The 19636-nt window shown below is 34.2% G+C and overlaps 1 protein-coding gene across 40 annotated transcripts in view; it reads left to right on the forward strand.

Annotated features, from left to right (window-relative positions):
- Positions 1-19636, forward strand: part of RAPGEF2 (Rap guanine nucleotide exchange factor 2) — a 241277-nt gene that overhangs the window by 189780 nt on the left and 31861 nt on the right. For all 40 annotated transcript variants that reach the window (XM_072724949.1, XM_072724947.1, XM_072724937.1 and 37 more), the window contains 3 exons: positions 8659-8836; positions 15011-15147; positions 15760-15918. In XM_072724949.1, the coding sequence (XP_072581050.1) occupies positions 8659-8836; positions 15011-15147; positions 15760-15918 (474 nt within the window). The remainder of the gene's footprint in view (positions 1-8658; positions 8837-15010; positions 15148-15759; positions 15919-19636) is intronic.

Below are 19636 nucleotides of genomic sequence, written 5' to 3' on the forward strand. Positions count from 1 at the left end.
CTCCTAAGTCAAAAAGTTGTCATTTTGAAGAAAGTATAGATGCTAGGAGATGGGCCTGGAGAGGTTGAAATGCATGCTATGTACCAGAGAGAAAAGGGTAGAATAATCTTTCTGAGAGGAGGAGAGGAACACAAGAGCGAAATGGAATAACTAGCTTTAAGATGAGAAACCTTCCTCTGTTTTAACAGGTACATATTTATCATGGTGGGTTTGGAGTGGGGAGTTTGGGAGTTGAGGGCGTTTTTCTCTGGTGGCTTTTTTTCTCTCTGAATAGGTGAGTTCATTTGTTAAGAGTGAGAGGGTGGGCAGGTTGGGAATTTGAAAGAGAAGTTTGAAATAGAAGTTTCAGGGAGTAGGAGAGCAAATTGACTGGAGTCATGGAAGCTCAATTGAGATGGTACCCTCAAATTCAGAGTGATTTTCCTCTGCCCTCTTAAGTATTCTTTTTTTTTTCTACAGCAAGCACAAAGAAAGCAAAGACTTGGCTTCACCCAGTCCCAGAGTTTTGTTAAATGAGTATAACACAAAGACGGATGAAGCAACATGCCAGGCTCTTTTTAACGGCTGAGCTTTGTTTTTGCATGCCTTCTGCCTGGAATGTTTTCTCCTAGGTTGATCCTTTTCTGCCTTCATTTTTTTTTTTTTTTTTTTAATTTTTATTTATTTACGACAGTCACAGAGAGATAGAGAGAGAGGCAGAGACACAGGCAGAGGGAGAAGCAGGCTCCATGCACCGGGAGGGAGCCCGACGTGGGATTCGATCCCGGGTCTCCAGGATCGCGCCCTGGGCCAAAGGCAGGCGCCAAACCGCTGCGCCACCCAGGGATCCCTCTGCCTTCATTTTTAAGTACCATCTTCTCAGAAAGTTCTTTCCTTAATTACTTTCTGAAAAGTAGGTCCTAACATTTTGGTTCCTTTCCTGGTGAGTCCTTTTGTTTAGACTTTGATTGAAATGATTATTGCTTTCTCTCTTCTGTCTGCTTACTAAAATGACAGCTTCAAGAAGATAGAGAACTTCTCTGTCTCATCTCTATTTTCTCTCTAGAGCCAGAAAGTTGTGGGCATTCGGTGAAGGTGTATTGAATGAATGTGACTGAAATGCTAAGCTGAAATAAGCTGGAGGAGTGAAAGCTAGACATAGAAGGTAGTAGAGTCTTGAGGACTGAAGGTATGCGTGAGTTGTAAAGGGCTTATCTGGGGAACAGATGGAAGCAGTTGAGAGCAGGAGTTTGTTGGCAGTAGAAAACAGAATGCTTAAGTTGGTGATATGAGAGTGCAATTCTAGCCTTGATAAGATCCTGTCTACATAGTGTGATTCTCAGAGCAGTAGCTTGGTGGACTGGAAATTGTTGTTTAAAAATAGATCAATAGAACAGAGAGTTCAAGTAAAATGGAATTCATATGTAAGGACGTAATATGTAGTAGAGGAATCCTCACAAATCAATGAAGAATACAATAGATTATTCAATAAATCATCTTTAGGGTGAGGGGAGTCACTTTTAGTCTCATTTTAATTTATTATTTTAAAAAGATCTATCTGTCTGTCTGTCTACCTACCTACCTATCTGAGAGCGAGAGAGAGCAACACAAGCACGAGGAGGGGCAAAGGGACCAGGAGAAGCAGAGAATCTATTGGTCTCCTGACTGAGATCATGACCTGAGCTGAAACCAAGAGTCAGACACTTAACCAGCTGAGCCATCCCAGCGCCCTGTACTCTCACTTTATATGATAATTAAGATTAAGTTTCAGATAAACTCAAAGAGTTAGCAAACTCTTAATCTTATATTAATAATAAATAATAATAATAATTAAAAGAACATTTGAGACAGAAGTTTAAAGTCAGAATACAGGGATCCCTGGGTGGCGCAGTGGTTTAGCGCCTGCCTTTGGCCCGGGGCGCGATCCTGGAGACCCGGGATCGAGTCCCAGGTCGGGCTCCCGGTGCATGGAGCCTGCTTCTCCCTCTGCCTATGTCTCTGCCTCTCTCTCTCTCTCTCTCTCTCTCACTATCATAAATAAATAAATAAAAATTTAAAAAATAGTAATAAAAAATAAAGTCAGAATACAACTCACTTATATTGAGAAAAATACAGTTCACTATGTAACAATATTCAAAGGACAAGAGTAGGTAATTTGCAAAAAAAGTACATATAGATATCTGTATCTTAGATAAAATATTTCAAAACATTTTAGTAATTGCGCATGTGGGATTAAATACAATATTTTACTGTCAAATTAGCACCAACTTTTTTTTTTTTTACTTATAATAAATATTTACACATAGACATTCTTACACCTGTTAACGCTTATAATTTTGGAAAGAAACCTAACAATTTATACTAAGAAGTATAAAATTGTTCCTGTTTAGGCATACATATATTTTTAAAGTCTGTATTGAAGTAAAAAAAAAAAACTGATGTGTAAAATTAGGAACAGTACAACTTATACAAACTAGCCTTATTGCAAGCATTATATTTATTTTGAAATTTTTCTTTTCTTTTCTTTTTCTTCTCCTTTCTTTTCTGAGATTTTATTGATTTATTCATGAGAGACACAGAGAGAGGCAGAGGGAGAAGCAGGCTCCCTGCAAGGAGCCTGGTGGGGGACTCAGTCTCAGGATCCCGGGATCACAACCTGAGCCAAAGGCAGACACTCAACTATTGAGCCACCCAGGTGTCCTTCGAAATATATTTTCGTCATTCTACATATATATGGTTTTGTAGGTAGTTCCTACTTAATTATTGTTTCTGTTAAATTATCATCAGCATTAGCATTCAATATAACCTACAAGCCTAAATTTATATCAAGTCTGACTTAGGTGTTATTTGGGTTAAATATGTATGTTCAAAATTCTACACAAAATTTATTTACATTAAGAACGCTTATTAAGCAACTCCTCTAAATATAGAGGTATGCATGGTATATTTAATAAGCAAATACTTTTTCATAAATGATTTTTAAGTACTTGGTAAAACATGTGTAGTAGTTATTTTTATTTTAGTTAAATTAATGCTTTACTGGAGCTTTACGGCATTCTTCTGTTCATTTTCTTGATATACTTTGAAAATGCAAAATAATGTTTTAAGAAATGTATTCACAATATCATATATGTAGTCCCTTTTGATTTCAGTAAATCCATAGAGCTTTGGCATTTATCTGAAGATGTTACAGTTTTTGGGGTGCCTAGGTGGCTCAGTCATTTGGGCATCAGCTTTTGGCTCAGGTCTTAAACTTAGGGTCCTGGGATCAAGCCCTGTGTGGGGCTCCCCACTCAGTGGGGAGTCCACTGCTTCTCCCGCTGACCCCTCCACCTTGCTTGTGCTCACTCTCTTTCTCTCAAATAAATAAAATCTTTTTAAATAAAATCTTTTTAAAAAATGAAAATATTACTAATTTTTCTTGAGAATATTACTATTTATCTATAATGTCCATCTAAACCTGTAATTTAGGACAAGAGTTATTTACCTACTTGAATTATGTAAATCTTTCTTCTTGTTCCTGAGACAAATATAATCAGATACTTTTTAAATATAAAGTGCTTTTATGCTTATCTTTATTTAGAATAAAAGAGTTTAAAGACTAGCATTAATCTTAGTAATATTATAGTTTGGAGGAAGCTAGAAATTAGCAAGCATTTTATTTATGTTTATATACAAATACATATATTTAAGATTTTATGTTTTATGACTTAGCAAAGCAGAAAACACTGCTTTATTATATTTTAGCTATTTAGTATAGTTGAATTTAGTATTTAGTATTAGTATTTAGTATTTTAGTATTTAGTATTTAGTATAGTTACATTGTTACATTAGTTTCAGGTGTATAACATAGTGATTCCACAAGTCGGTGAGTGATGCTTAGCTCACTACTAGTGTAGCTACCATGTCACCATACAGTGTTATTACAGTACTAGTGACTGAATTGCCTATGCTGTCCCTGTGTATCTTTTATTTTCCTAAACTATTCATTCTGTAACCGGAAGCTTGTATCCCCCACTCCCCTTTACCCATTCTGCCCATCTTCCCAACCTCCTTCTCTCTCTGGCGGTCATCAGTTTGTTCTCTGTATTTATGCTTTTTGTTTATTTGTTTTGTTTTTTAGATCCATGTATAAGTGAAATCACGTGGTATTTGTCTTTCTTTGAATTATTTCATTTAGCATAATATCCTGTAGGTCCATCCATATTGTCATGAATGGCAAGGCAAGATCCATTCCTTTTTATGGCTGAGTAATATTACTGTGTGTCTGTCTGTCTGTGTGTCTATGTGTCTGCGCCACAACTTCTTTATCCATTCATCTATTGATATACACTTGGGTTACTTCCATTTCTTGGCTATTGTAAATAATGCTGCAATAAACATAGGGGTGTGTGTATCCTTTTGAATTAGTGTTTCCATTTTCTTTGGGTAAACACCCTGTAGTAGAATTATTGGATCTTGTAGCACTTATATTTAATTTGTTAAGGAACCCCCATACTGTTTTTCACAGTGACTGCACCAATTTACATTCCCACCAACATTCCTTCTCCACATCCTCACGAGCACTTGTTATTTTTTGTCTTTGTGAGTCTAGCCATCTGACACGTGTGAGGTGATATCTCATTGTTATTTTGATTTGCATTTCCCCTGATGGTTAATGATTTAACTATTTTCTTTATGAAGACAGTTGATGGAGAAAACTTGGGCAAAGTATTATACTGCAGAATATTTAGTAGTTGGTATTGGTCAGACCTGATTTTAAGTCCCGGCACTATTACTAGGTTTGGTTTTATTTACATTGAACAATTTATTTGATTTTCCTAGTGTTTTCTTATCTGAAAAGTAGGAGTAATAATTCTAATTTTCTGAATTGATGTGAAGATTAATTATTAGGTATTAAAAGCATCAAATGTAGTGCTAACTACATGGTAGTCATTCGGTGTAAGATCACTGTTTTTATAATTATTGTATGAGCCATTTGGCCAGAATTTAATGGTTGCAATTAGCCTGAGACATTTTTTTACAGTAAGTAAGAGGTTGCAGGATTTAACAGAGTTCTGTTTTTTTTGGCACAATCTGCCAATAAAAATTGTGTGCAAGCTTCATTACTGGGATGGGAAGAGGTAAAGCTCTGCCAGTGCTGATATAAGAAAAAAAAAAGTCCCTTTAAGGAAGGGACTTTTTTTTTTTTTTTTTTAAGATTTTACTTTATTTTTTAATTTCTTAGAGAGAGCACAAGTTGGATGATGGCAGGGCCTGGGGAGGGGTAGGAGCAGACTTCCTGCTGAGCAGAGACCCTGACACACTTGGGGCTCAATCCCAGAATCATGACTTGGCCTCGCAGGTGCCCTAGGAAGGGACTGACTTTTGAAGTAGCCTATAATGAGCTTTCTTCCTCCTTATTTGAGCCAAGAACAGTCCTATGAGTGGGAAGATATAACTCTAGTTTACTGATAAAACTAGGTTCATAGAATTTGAGTAATTTTGCTAAAGTCACGTTATAAATGGTAGAGCTGAGATTTGAATAACTAAACTCTGAGTTTGTTCATTTAGCAAATGTAAATTCTGTAACTCCTAAGGTTTTAGGCACTCCTAAGCTTAGTACACTTCTCCTATAGACCAGTTGGTGTTTGTTCATTAAACTTTTAACTCCAGTCTCCAAATGTTTCATTGTTCATGAAGCAGTAGTATTATGGAATTAGTAGACTCCTAAAAAAATTGTTTATCAAATTCTATTTAAAAAGTATTATTAAAAAGGAATTCTGTTGGGGCCTCTGGCTTGCTCACTCAGTATAGCATGCAACTCTTAATCTCAGGGTCATGAGTTTGAGCTCTTTCTTGGGCCTACGGCTTACTTAAGGAAAAAAAAATTAAAAGGGGAATTCCGTAGTATTTTAAAATATAATGGATATTTATTTTAAAAAAATAAGTTACTGGTTTAATGAATGTTATTTCATGAATAATTTAAGAATGGAATACACATAATAGAAAACAACTAATGATCATTTACACAAATGTGGTGGAGGGTTCAGTTTTGGAGAGATTAATCCAGTTCCCATTTAAAAGTCTTTTTGCAGGGCACCTGGGTGGCTCAGTGGTTAAGCATCTGCCTTTGGCTCAGATCATGATCTTAGGATCAAGTCCTGCATCAGGCTCCCTGCGGAAAGCCTGCTTCTCCCTCTATGTCTCTGCCTCTGTGTCTCTTATGAATAAATAAATAAAATCTTAAAAAAAAAACACAAATCTTTTTGTTCTGGGATGCCTGGCAGGCTCCATCAATAAAGCATGTGTCTCTTGATGTCAGTCCTGAGTTCAAACCCCATGTTGGATGTAGAACTTACTTTGAAAAAAAAAAAAAAAAAGGTATTTTTGTTCTATTTAAGATTTACATATAATTCATTTAAATGACAGTAATGATTTCCTTGGGATGGTATGAAATATTTTTTTAATCTCTTACTCTATGTTAGATGTTTAAAAATTAAACAAAAAATGTAAGTTATATAACTATGTTAGTTTTTTTTGTTCTTGTTTTTTATTTCTGTCTCCAGTAGTGTCCCTTCTTCACTCCACGCTAATATTAAAGAATATATAGAGAGAGGACTGATTGTATATTTGAAAATAGAAGGTGATGAATAATAATCTTCAATGTTAAACAAAACTGGGGTGAAAATGTAAACATAGGAAGCATTGGCAAATTGTCACATTTCTGGCTTTCAGAAAAAAGGTGGTGGTAATAACAGGTTGGCCTAATTTCTCTGATCACAGTCTTGGCATTACTACATCATATCAAATTCTACTTCAGTTTCATTCTACAATCTAGAGCCAATTCTATGAATCCTGAATTTAAATTAGGAGATATGTTTCTGAGTGTGCCACAATTAATTCTCTAGTCCTACTGTTCTCCCACCATCAGTAATATTTATTAAGGTCATTACTTTAAGCTTTTGTAGACATTAGGTTTTCTATTTTTAATTATTCTGTCTTCAGTATTTTCCCTGCTTGTTTATTTATTATTAACAATTTATTATTTATTTTCTACCATTTATATGTTTTAGTTCAGGAAATTGTACCTAAAGAACTGAAAATGTAAATAAAATCAATTTTTTTAACTTCAAAAAATATTAACACCCTACTTGTATTGCTTCAAAAGGTGGGATTAAATTTATATTCAGCAGTAGAAACCAAAGCTTGAGAAAAGTGAAACTTTGTTGATAAGAAAATAAAGTTTTTCTTTTAATATTGATGTAAGCTAAATTACAGAAAAAGTATAGATCCTTATATATGCCACATTCATATGTAAGTATGTTATAAAGAGACAGAGTAGGTTTGGTTAATGAGATTGTCAGAATTCCTGGGTTCTAATCTTGATTCCACAATTTATCAGCAACATAACTTTGGAAAAATAATTTCTCTTTATCTGAATGTTTGAAGAATAATAAAAGTCAATAATAGCACATATTTCATAGGATTCTTTTGAGTATTAAATGAGCTAATATATATGAAACAGAGCAGTTCCTGGCACGTTGTAAGAATTTGGTTTTAGATGTTGATGGTGAGGATGATAATCAGGTTCAACATTTTAGGTTTTTATCTTTCATTTTTAATGTGTTTTTGCCTATTCTTAAAAACAAGATGTTTTTAAAAACCACATGGACTGAGAGTTACTCAAAGGTAGTAAACGTCATAATAACATGTTTTCTACAAAGTTAATGGTTTTACTACAAACTGTTTGCAAGAATTTATATTTTATCTGGCAAAACATGTTTGTGATATTTAAGACTTACACAGTTAATATTTAATTGAATTCATTCTTATGCTTAAACAGTGAATTCTGAGTTTATAATGTCAAGTAAGGCCGATATGATAACATTTAACATATTATTGAGATGATAATCACAGCAGGCCATAGAATGACCTAAATAGGATAACTATGCTAGCCTTGAGATAGCCCAACAGAAGAGATCATTTTGAAATCTGGGACTTTAGTGACTAAGAAAATATTCAGGTACCAGATTATATCTTAAATACTTGAAATTTGATTAGTGATGCAGTCACCTGTGTTGATGAATGAAGAAAGAATGTGTTCCCTGTAGGCTTATGGTCTTTTAATATTTTTTGGTGATTTATAGTTGGGAGAGTGGACATTGGGATAATCAAACTAAATGTTAATGTTTTATTCACATACTTAACAAGTTACCTTTGATCTATGACTCACTTTTCCATACAGACCATCTAATAGGAAAGAAGTTTTCAGTCTTCTTGGCATTAATCAGTCCACACCTATTCTTTTAGGGAAAGGGATTCCTTAAAATCATTTGTCACCCTTAAGCTCATAGCTTAAGCCGTTCTCTTTGAAAAATGGAGTAAAAACAAACAATTTTTCTTTAGTCTGTTGTTTGAAGTAGATATGACAACTCAGATCAGAAATCAGAATTATTGAGATAAGATCGTTAATCCTAACTAGAAATTTAATAGCAGATAAAATCACTCCTATTTTGTTGAAATAATTCTTCTTACATTGTGCCTGGTACATTATTTCTTGATATTGAATATATGTTTAGTTATGGACAAATTAATAAACTAAAATTTTAATATTTCAAATTAGACTTGCTCTTATTTCCTTTGAATACAAAAGACTTACTTAAAACAATTTAAAAGATTGTTTTGGTGTCTTTTCAGGCCACAGAAAGTGAGGCTGGTGATATGGACCTGAGTGGGTTGCCAGAAACAGCAGTGGATTCTGAGGACGATGATGATGAAGAAGACATTGAGAGGGCATCAGATCCTCTGATGAGTAGAGATATTGTGAGAGACTGCCTAGAGAAGGATCCAATTGACAGGACGGATGATGACATTGGTAAGTTTGGGTGAGAAAATGAATCTAAGAGCAATTTAAGAAATTTAGGGTAAAATGGTCTCATAAAATAGAGCCCAAGAATAGTAGGCTTCAAAAAGTTATTAGTTTATAAATTTCCCTAGCATAGACAGTAACATTTGTTGAAAAAAATCAATTGTATTCAGTTACTATGTTCTGGAGTCTACAAATAATAAAACTTCCTAATAAAACCTTTCCACATGAGCCCCTTCTTAGCTTTCTTTATGACAAAAAAAAAAAAAAAAAAGTCTTCCAAACAGTGTTATTTCTATTATTTTTCTTGTGAGCCCTATTCCTATTAAGCTCATGTTTTCTGTTTGTAAATGCTAGTCAATGACAACTGGTAAAATTGTCATGTAAATGACTTTGCTTCTACTCTAGTTCCATATGAAGATGAGACTGAGTGGAGGAAGATTATAAAATGTCACATTAGCCTATGAGCTTTGGGGGGTTGAGACTTTAAGTGCACCCGAAGTTGGAAATCTAAGTGGCTTTGTATCTGTTTATTCCAACCTTGAAATTCCCTTTACCCACTTCCCTATCATAGCAAGAGTTGACTATATAACAATGGCTTAGTGTTTGAGTATGCCTTCTGCACTCCGGTTTCTTTCTTGGAATAACTAGGAGTCAGAGCAACTTCTGTTGAGTGTCTTCTCTCCTCAGGGGCCTGGAATCTGCAACCACCCTTGGCTGAACCCAGATTATCTGTCCTACCACTCTGCCAAGTCTTTGTGGCCCAATGTATAGTTAAAGACAAATTCAAAGGACTGGATCTATTGAGATTAGATATAGGACAGGAGGGCATAGTAATGAATGGCTAGTTGCATGTGTTTTGAGGGAAACGAACACTAAAAATCTTTTACCACTTATACTATATACATATGCTAGAAAACTAAGGATGGAAAACAAACTAGTATTAGAAATTTAAAATATAATTTTAAAATTTGTAGGAATTGCTATGTATTTCAGGTGAATATCACTTGTTGGTAATCATTCATTCATTCAGTTAATGCGATTGAGCCCCCTCGATTTACTGAACATGTTCCTAGGTCCTGGCAACTCCGTGGGGAGCAGGGCAGGTAAGGTCCTTGCTCTGTTGTAGTCTGAAGAATGAAGTGAGGATAGGGAGTGATGGAGGTGGGGGAATGAACTGAATAGGAGCCTGTTTTAGGAAGAAATGGCTGGTAATGGCCTTTTCAAGGGCTCGGACCTAAGGAAGTGAAAGTGGGAAGCGACCTGTGTCTGTGGCCCTCAGTAAACAATGTGTTCTGTGTTAATTCTTTCTGAATGATCTGCTGGAAGAAGGGACTTAATGACTTCCCAGAGATCTATCCCTGACTCCAGCCTGTTTTCTTCTCTATTGCCTCCATTCCCATTGCAAAGGGGCTGGTAGTTTGTTCATAAGGTTTGAGGGTTCTGCAGCATAAATTAGAGTAGTTCTACTTAACCTGCTGAAAACTCTGAATTTCACTCTCTGGTGTCTGATACCCCATCCACCTGCATTTGGTTTTTAGTGTCCACAGTTGTACTTCACTGTCCTATTCTCTTCATCCTTGAGAATTTCTTTTCAAGAATCTTTTTATTGTAGTTTTAAAGAGCAAGTGAAATTCGAAATGTGTTCAGTTTGCCACCTTACTCCAGAATCCTTGTTCATTGGTTTTATTTTTTAAAATTAGATCGAACATTGCTTATGAACAGATTGATGTGGAAATTATTCTTTTGTAAGTTAACGTATCTTCTTTTTTGAATATGTTAATTTTAGTATAGTTATAGAAGAAAATAATGATATTAAAAATGTCATTCCTGGCAATTTAAAATTTTTACTTCATATCTAAGAAGCTTTATTCCCCCACAGTTTCTGGAAAGCAAAAGCTTTGCTGATTCCTACAAAAGAATACAAAGCTGTCTTTTTTTTTTTTTTTTAATGGGCTTGTTCATATAACCTCTAGTGAATAATATTTACTTGAATATCAATTCACTTGCAAGCAGCAATGATCCTGATGCTTGCTTCTATCAAATATACTTTTATTTAAAATAATAAACCATTATTACTAAAGATAAGGCCTAGTGAGTATTGTTTGTTCTACAAATAATCTTATAAGATCTTATATTCTAACTCCTCAAAACAAAACCACATGTGAGAACTCTTTAGTTCTTTTGCTGTTACTCTTGTTAAATCTAATTCATCCTCCAGTATTTAATTATAACAGACACCTTTCATATAAACTACAAACTTCTGTAGAATTGGTGCTTTCTCTGGATGCCTCTTTTGTTAACTACCTTCCTCTAACCCCACAATAAAGGGAAGGAATGGTGTGGGATAGATAGAGGGATCTAAGTTGAATCAAATGATATTGCTAATATTTGATCTTATTTTTAAAACTGCAAGAATTAAAAAATTTGCCTTTGGATTCCCAAAGATTCTTGGGTGTGTGTACCACTGATTCAATACTTTGAAGGAAGGGACTTTGTTCATTTTTGCTAACTCCATAACTTTGTAGATCCTCAATTATTGAATGGTTGTGAATTTATTTTTTTAAGATTTTATTTATTTATTTGTGAGAGACACAGAGAGAGGCAGAGACTTAAGCAGAGGGAGAAGCAGGCTCCCATGGGGAGCCTGATGCGGGACTCAATCCCAGGACCCCAGGATCATATCCAGAGCCAAAAGCAGATGCTGAATCACTGAGCCACCCAGGCACCCCTGAATGGTTGTGAATTTAATTTTTTGTTTTGATGACTTGACACATTAAGGTAGAGACCTACTTCCAAGATCTCTTCCAAAGAATTCTTTTTTTCTCCCCTTCAATATACCACCAAAAAAATTCCACAGATTTCTACTGGTAATCATTTCTTATATGAAAGTAAACCGGGGGCAGCCCGGGTGGCTCAGCAGTTTAGCGCTGCCTTCAGTCCAGGGCATGATCCTGGAGACCCGGGATCAAGTCCCACGTCGGGCTCCCTGCATGGAGCCTGCTTCTCCCCTGCCTGTGTCTCTGCCTCTCTCTCTCTCTCTGTCACTCATGAATGAATAAATAAAATCTTAAAAAAAAAAGTAAACCAAAGCAAATATGATAAGTTAACTTCTATATTGACATAGCTTGTGGTATCTGTAGGCTAATTATCTAGGCTGATTATCTGGCTTTTCTGTGTGTCACATTGACTAAAAAAAAAAAAAAAAAGTTTTTAAAAATGTCTTCTTTCAAAAAGAAATATTCCTTTCCTAACAAAACAAAAATTGATGTATTATTCTATTAGATTCTTTCAAGCAACATACATGAAAGTAGTTCTGCTTCTCTAATCCATGGCTTCTTTCCATGTCTTAGGATCTATCTTGTTAATCATTCCAGGCTCTGAACTCTTGGCTACCCTAATTCCTTTAACTCTATATGATCCCTGTGGCATTACCAGAGTTTATGTTGAGCCCTGAAAGCCAAATGCTTCCTTTTTTATTTATTTATTTTTTGAAGATTAGTGGTAGACATTTTTTAATTGCTCTAATTCTCCAGTGTAACAAATAAAAGTTACTACAAAACTAGAAATACCGTTATTGGATCTTTGAGAGTCTTAAAAACTCTTAGATACCATCTGGTTAAGCATTTATTATTTTTAGCTTTTCAACTGAGCCTAGAGAATTATGTACGTTACTATTATTAGATCTTTTCTGTTTTCTTATTATTTATCCTTATTATATGTGATACTAGATATTTTCTATCCTGTCATATTTTTTAATGTTAGTCATTACTCATATATCACAATTTAATGACCCACTAATGGAGGAGAAATATTGCAAAAACAAGAATAGTGGCTGCATAAGATACTTCAAATCATTATACAAGTATTAGTTGTATATATATATTTTTAAAGCTTTTATTTACTTATTTGAGAGAAAGCACTTAAGCAGGGCAATGGACAGAGGGAGAAGCAGACTATCCGCTGAGCAGGGAAGCTGATGTGGGCTCCATCCCAGAACCCTGGGATCATCATCTGAGCTGAAGGCTGACACTTAACCTGCTGAACTACCCAGGTGCCCCTAGTTGAATATATTTTTATACTTCATATCCATTGGCTTCATATTCTTCACTCATATGTGATTGTAGTTTGACTTATTATTGCTTAAATGTTAAATTTAAAGCATTTCTGACAACTTCTGGTCGCATATTTTCTTAAGACCACAAATCTTTGCCTATCTGAGGAAATTGAGGAAATTTAGTATTACTAGAGGAGGGGGAAGAAAGCAAAATGTGTATTTATAGATAATATTCTAATACCTTATGGTGAGGGGCCGGGAGAGAAAAAAGAGCTGGTAACTGCAGAAGTAAAATTAATGTGCTAGTCAGAGGACCAAGGTTTATACATTTGCCTTTATGTTTCAAATCAAAAGGTCAGTGTGTTTGTAAAACCATGATTCTTACCTCCCATGTATAATAAATATGGGTCACCTCCTGAAGTGGTACTAAAAATTGCTTTATCGCCGTCCCTAGGAATACATATATTTTATGTCATGACACAAACGTACCTACTAATTGCAAAAAAAAAGTTTCACTGAATAGAACTTATTCTATAAGTGATGTGCTTTGATTCTCTTTCTTCTTTTTTTTAATGCTGGTTGCAAAAAAAATAACTAAATAAAATGCTGGTTGTAACAGTAAATTGATTTCCTGGCACGTCAGTCTAAGTCAGGTTGAAGAACACTGTCTTCTTGGACAAAATCCCTGAGAACCACCTACCATTGTTACTCTGATTCTAAAGCCACCCTGTGTTATGAAAAGTCTTACACAGGAGGGATGACGTAGGGTCTAATCAGAAGAGACATTACCCAGCTGGACCAGAGAAAAACACTCAGTCTGACCTTCTGGAAATGTAATGTTTTCACAGAATGTATCTTTCTATTCTGTGTTGTTTTTGCAATTAACAAACTACTGTATATCCAAAAACAATGTGTCACTAAGTCCTAACAGACGGAACTGCATAGGGACAGTTTCATTATGTGAGGACAAGAAAAATGTACCAGGATTTTTACTTAGCCAAAAATTTGAATGATGTATGATAATAATGACAAGAATAGCAGTTCTTTATTTTTACTCTGTGCTAAGGATGTTATTACTTCTGTTTCATTTATTGTATATTGTTCTTCCACAAGTGACAGAAACATGCTTAAGGAAATTAATCCGCTTTCCCAAAGTAATATAACTAATAAGTATTCAGATGATGTCCGATATACACCTTGTGCTCTTTATCACTACCTATCATGTCCAGCAGAAGCTGTGGAGGCAGGCAGTTCTGAACCCTACCACTGCCACCTCTTAATTATGTAAGTTTGAGCTTATTTCCTCCCTGTGAAAGGAGAAAGAAGACGTGTGCCTCAAAGAGCCATGGTGAGGAGTAAGGATAGAACTTAGTAAGTAATTAGTAAAGCTACCTAATAATAGAGAAAATTAAAAATAGAGACCACAGGACTAGAAAAGACTATGAAGTCATCCATCTTGTCAACAGCTAGAAATGTATCAAAGTTTAAGCTGTTTCTCCACAGCATTGCCAACAGGAAAAGTGATCAAACTTTTTTCTTTTTTGGCCATTCTGTGGGATAAAAATTATATATCAGTTTTCATTTGTATTTCTCACATAATGTTGTAAAAATTTTTTGATTAAGTTTTGTAGATTTGTCTTCATTCATAGAAAATATCCTTCAGTTTCTAAATCCTGGACTATTTTTAGATTGAAAGTGGTTATTTCTGCTGCTTTGGATATCTGCTTGCCCAAAAGGCACTAGAATAGACCTACTGACTTTTTGGAGAATTCTCAGAGCTCTACTTCATTTCAGCTTATCATTTTATCCTTTAATTAGCCTTAATAAGGTCACAGCTCATTTTCAATAGAAATTTCCCATTTGAAGTTATTAATTTCTTCATTCCCATTAGAATTTGAAATACAGTATATACTATTTCCTAAATCAATAAGTAAATGTCACCATTTCCACAGTGACAATTCTTTGTAGACCTGTAAGAAATTCAACTTTTGTACTAACAATACTTGAAGTAATTATATTTTCCAGTGGGCAGATTTGTAGGGCATTTCAAAAGAACCATAGAGCATTCTTTTTGAATGCTTGCTTTTAAAAAGGTTGTAATGTTTACAATATCTTTTGCCTTTCAGAACAACTCTTAGAATTTATGCACCAGTTGCCTGCTTTTGCCAATATGACAATGTCGGTGAGACGAGAACTCTGTGCCGTGATGGTGTTTGCAGTGGTGGAAAGAGCTGGGACCATAGTGTTAAATGATGGTGAAGAGGTCAGTGAACATTTCCACCACCTAAAAAGTTTCTGATTGAGGGTCTCAGTAATAGCGTATAAACAACAACAACAAAAAAACAATTCTTATTTTTCCCTCTTAAAAAAGTAAGCAACAATTAATTTGAATAATTCAATAATTGTGATATACTCCTTGTCAGAGTATTCCAAAATCCATTTTTTTAAATATTTCATATGATATTGATAGAAATACTTTGATGTATTAACTTTTCAGAGTTTTGTAACTTTAAATATTCATAATATGCTTTTTGTGAGAACAAAATGATCTTAATTAAGGCAATGGGATCACTTTATATTACTTGAATATGTTTTAGAGAGCAGAATTCTTTTTCCTTGTATCATTTTAGAGAAGAGTATCCAAGGTCAAATTAAAAGGACAGAATGGCATGTACCCTTTGCTAGGCATGTGGAGAACTTGATACTTGGCTATACTTTGCTTTATTACTTGTTTGAGTTTAGTAAACAGTTAATTTTACTTGAGTTGTTCCATCTTTAAAGTGAAAGATCTGCTAAATCATTTTTAGGGACCATGCTAGGCATTTACAGCTGCATGATCATGATTTTCTGCTTTGTCTTCATTTTTTTGAATTAGCTGGATTCCTGGTCAGTGATTCTGAATGGTTCTGTGGAAGTAACTTATCCAGATGGAAAAGCAGAAATATTATGTATGGGAAATAGTTTTGGTGTCTCTCCTACCATGGACAAAGAATACATGAAAGGAGTAATGAGAACAAAAGTGGATGACTGCCAGGTATAAAATATCATTAAAAATGTTTATTTTATGCTTAACACATATATGCAGTTGGGGTAAGATTTTTCTGCCTATATAAATAGGTCATCTTTTAGATTTATAAATAAGATTTTAAGGTGAACTATTACTTCTAATGTTATCATACCCCAGAAAATTAAAAATAAATCTTCCTTAAAGTCATCTGGACTCAGGGCATCTGGCTGGCTCAGTCAGTAGAGCATGTGACTCTTAATCTCAAGGTCATGAGTTCAAACCTCAAGCTGGGCATAGAGCTTACTTTAAAAAAAAAAGTTGTTTGGACTCCACATAACTAGGTGTTTTATAAATATGTTCTTTAAAAGTGTTCTATAAATATAGTATTTTAAAATTTCCATTAACATTTTGATCTTAAAAATATAGAAGTAATACACCCATTATGGAAAGAAATTATAAGTAGATTAAAAAGCTAATGTGATATAGTTATGCTGTGTTTTTGTTTAAGTATATACAAGGAGTTGATTTTGAAGTCATGAAAATTAATCATAGTATGAATTAGTGGAAGGACTTGCTAGTAAAAAAGTAATTGCTAATTAAAAGAAAATACTTGATCACAAAAGAAAAATATAAGTGTTGATATTAATATTCATTGTTTGAAGACATTTAATAAGACTAGAGAAGATAGGGAGAACAAGTGTGAAGTTTAATATATAACTGGTAACCTCTGCTTTAGTGAGAACTAAATTTAGGATGTTTGTGTTACCAAGTTTTTAAAATGTATGTCTTATCTTCTGAAAAAAAAAATAAGGTCTTTGAAATATAAAATATTTTAACATAAATAAACCCAGAGATTTGACTTAAACTAATTAATGCTAAGTGCTCATTGTATTTTTTAGTCTGTAGCTGGAAATATATCTGAATATACTTTATTCTAAAAGAACATCATTAAAGTTTTAGTGCCTGATAAATGTAAAATAGTACTCATTTAAATGTTCATTTTGAGCATTTTACTTACCAAAAGAGAAAAATGACCATGGCTATAAATAAAATTATCTAACATAGAAAATTGAAATAGTGTTACCAAATAATTCCTTCAGTAAGCACTGTAGAGAAAAAATAAAGGGCTCTGAATTCATTGTTTTGAATATTAATACGAGAAGAACATTCTAAATATGTCAACTCTCAATTATTTCTTAAAGTCTTAATTTGGCCTGGAAATGTGTTTGTAAAAGAGATCATATGGATTTTTCAGTTCTGGAACTGTATTCCCCAAAATAATAAAGCCATACTTAGTCCAAAACAAACTAGAAATTTGTTGAAGGTTTCCCCATTCTGTTACCCCTTATCACTTCCTCCCTGGTACATGTTGGCACTATTAGAGCATTTTAGTCAGTCTCTGCCCTTAAAAGACAAGTTAAAAAGTAACTTTATCTCTGAAGATTAATCGATTACATTAATATGTCTTACTTGGTCAGCCCCTTTTATTAAAAATTTGTAATCATGGAACTGAAATGATATTAGAGGCCTAGAAATGTTTCAGAATAATTGACAAACACGTTATATGACTGAATATATTACAGAGTAATATCAAATATACCAAGTTAACATTATATATTTGGAAGTTCTGGGAAAGGAAGAGGAAGTAGATGTCAGGGAAGAAAGTCTAATCTCTTTACTGCATGAAGGAATTAGTGGGAAACCCAGTGATAGCAAGATAGACCCAGAAGAAAATTCTGATTAAGATACCTAGATTCCTATAGTTCCTGATAGGAGGTTGCCAGGTATACAAAGGTCAAGGGTGAAGTATCTGCCAGAGAAAGTCTCTTTCTTTCTCTCCACTCCACTCTAAGCCACTGTAAAAGGAACATGTTAAATTGGTGGTTTCAAGAATCACTCTTGTACCTCTACTGACTAATCTGCTCAGGCCTGACACTCATTCTCTCAACAGTAAAACAAGCATGGAGAATGCAGTTACACCAATTCACCTAAATGCTTGTTTTGGTCTAGTAGTTTAGTGTATTTCTGTTAAAATGTCATATATCTGTCAGAAGGTACAAATGTAAAAAAAAAAAGTACAAATGTCAGACCATCCTCTTCTTAGAGGAAGTAAAGGAAACAATGAGACTCATATTTTCATTCAGCCATAAGATGCCTCCATAAGTTTGTATCATTCTCCTGACCACATTGTCAGCATTTAACAGTTATTGAATGAAATGAACAAAAATGGTGTTCTCTTTGCCAAGAAGCGGCAACTTCTTTTAGGATTGGCCTTAATTTTCTTACATTCCAGTGGGTTCCAAAATAAATATTGGGTATGTGACATAACTTAATTGTGCTCATATTAAGCCTAAATGGGTTACAGTGAGTGGATTAAATTTAACATTTATTTCTACTTATTTGGATCCCACAGTATGTTCAGAGTTATGTTTTCCTCTGGATCCCTCCTTCGTATGCTCCTCTCTCAGTTCTTTTCCTTTCATGGTCTATTCTCGTTCCACTGTTCTGTTTGAAGGACAAAGGCAGGGCTACATGTAGACACTGTGGTACCAGCGATTAGTAATGGTTTTCTGTTTCCCATATGTGCTCCTTTCTTTTCTTCTTCTCACTTCCTATCCCTCTTTTCTTTTCCTCCTCTTCTACTCTCCTACTGTCTTTTCCTTCTCCCTTTTTCCTTCTCCACTGCCTGTGTCTTAGGCCTGCCAGTGACACATCAGGCATTGCTTAGCCCTGCCCTACACCCTTCAGTGGGGAATCAACACTTGGATACCCGTGTGAACAATTAGGTATGAACTTCCCTTACAGACCACAAAGTGTGCCCCAGTTTAAATAACTTCTTAAGGCAAACCTGTTAGGCTCACCTTTTTCAGAGACCATGGGAACTAATGACACTTTGAATTTAAGTAAGTTTTGGAGAAAGTTAAGTGGATAAATTGAAAGTTGACAATATTGTATTATGGTTGAAGTTTAATTTTACTTTATCCCTTTATTGTCTATAATTTTTCTTCTCCATATCAGTTGTGATGTCATGTGCCCCAAAACCAATCCTGCAATATGAACTACCTTTTGCCTTTTATAACCAAAACTTATTTGGATTTTTATTTTATATCAGAATGCCAAGGTTATACATCACTTTCATGTATTAACAGCTATCTAAAAGTATAACTTACCAAAAACAATTATATACATAATTCACAATTTTTCATCTGGCTTCAACATATCAATTAAAATTATGTTTTACACATGAATGTCTTATTAGATCTACAAATGTCTTAAAGCAAAAATAAATCTAATAAAAATAAAGATAAATGTTTTCATCTAAAATTTATTTCTGTTTGGTATGTATGACCATATAGAACTTCAGTTGGGTTTTATTTTCTTTTTGATGGTACTTTTCAGTTTGGTACAGAAGAAGTGCCAAAAATGTCTAATGCATTAAAGCATTTCAAATCAAACTTATTCTAATTTCCTTAAATCCTTAGTCAAGAGTAATTTTGGTATGTTTCTCTTCTAAAAGCATTTTCTGTTTTACTTACTCTTTTTAACTCATGGATTTATTTCTTCCTTAGGAGATAAATGAGAAAATACAATATATAATTGTTTTCTCTAAAACTGAGTATAAGAAAGATCACCTAAAATTATTTGGAGGCATAGAGAGCAATTTTTGTGTCCTGTCGAAAGAAAGAAAATAAACTATTTTTGAGATGAGGGACTAAGGACCACATATTTCAAAACATACATGCGC

Source organism: Vulpes vulpes, chromosome 10 (genome assembly GCF_048418805.1).
Source record: "Vulpes vulpes isolate BD-2025 chromosome 10, VulVul3, whole genome shotgun sequence".
Lineage (NCBI taxonomy): Eukaryota > Metazoa > Chordata > Mammalia > Carnivora > Canidae > Vulpes > Vulpes vulpes.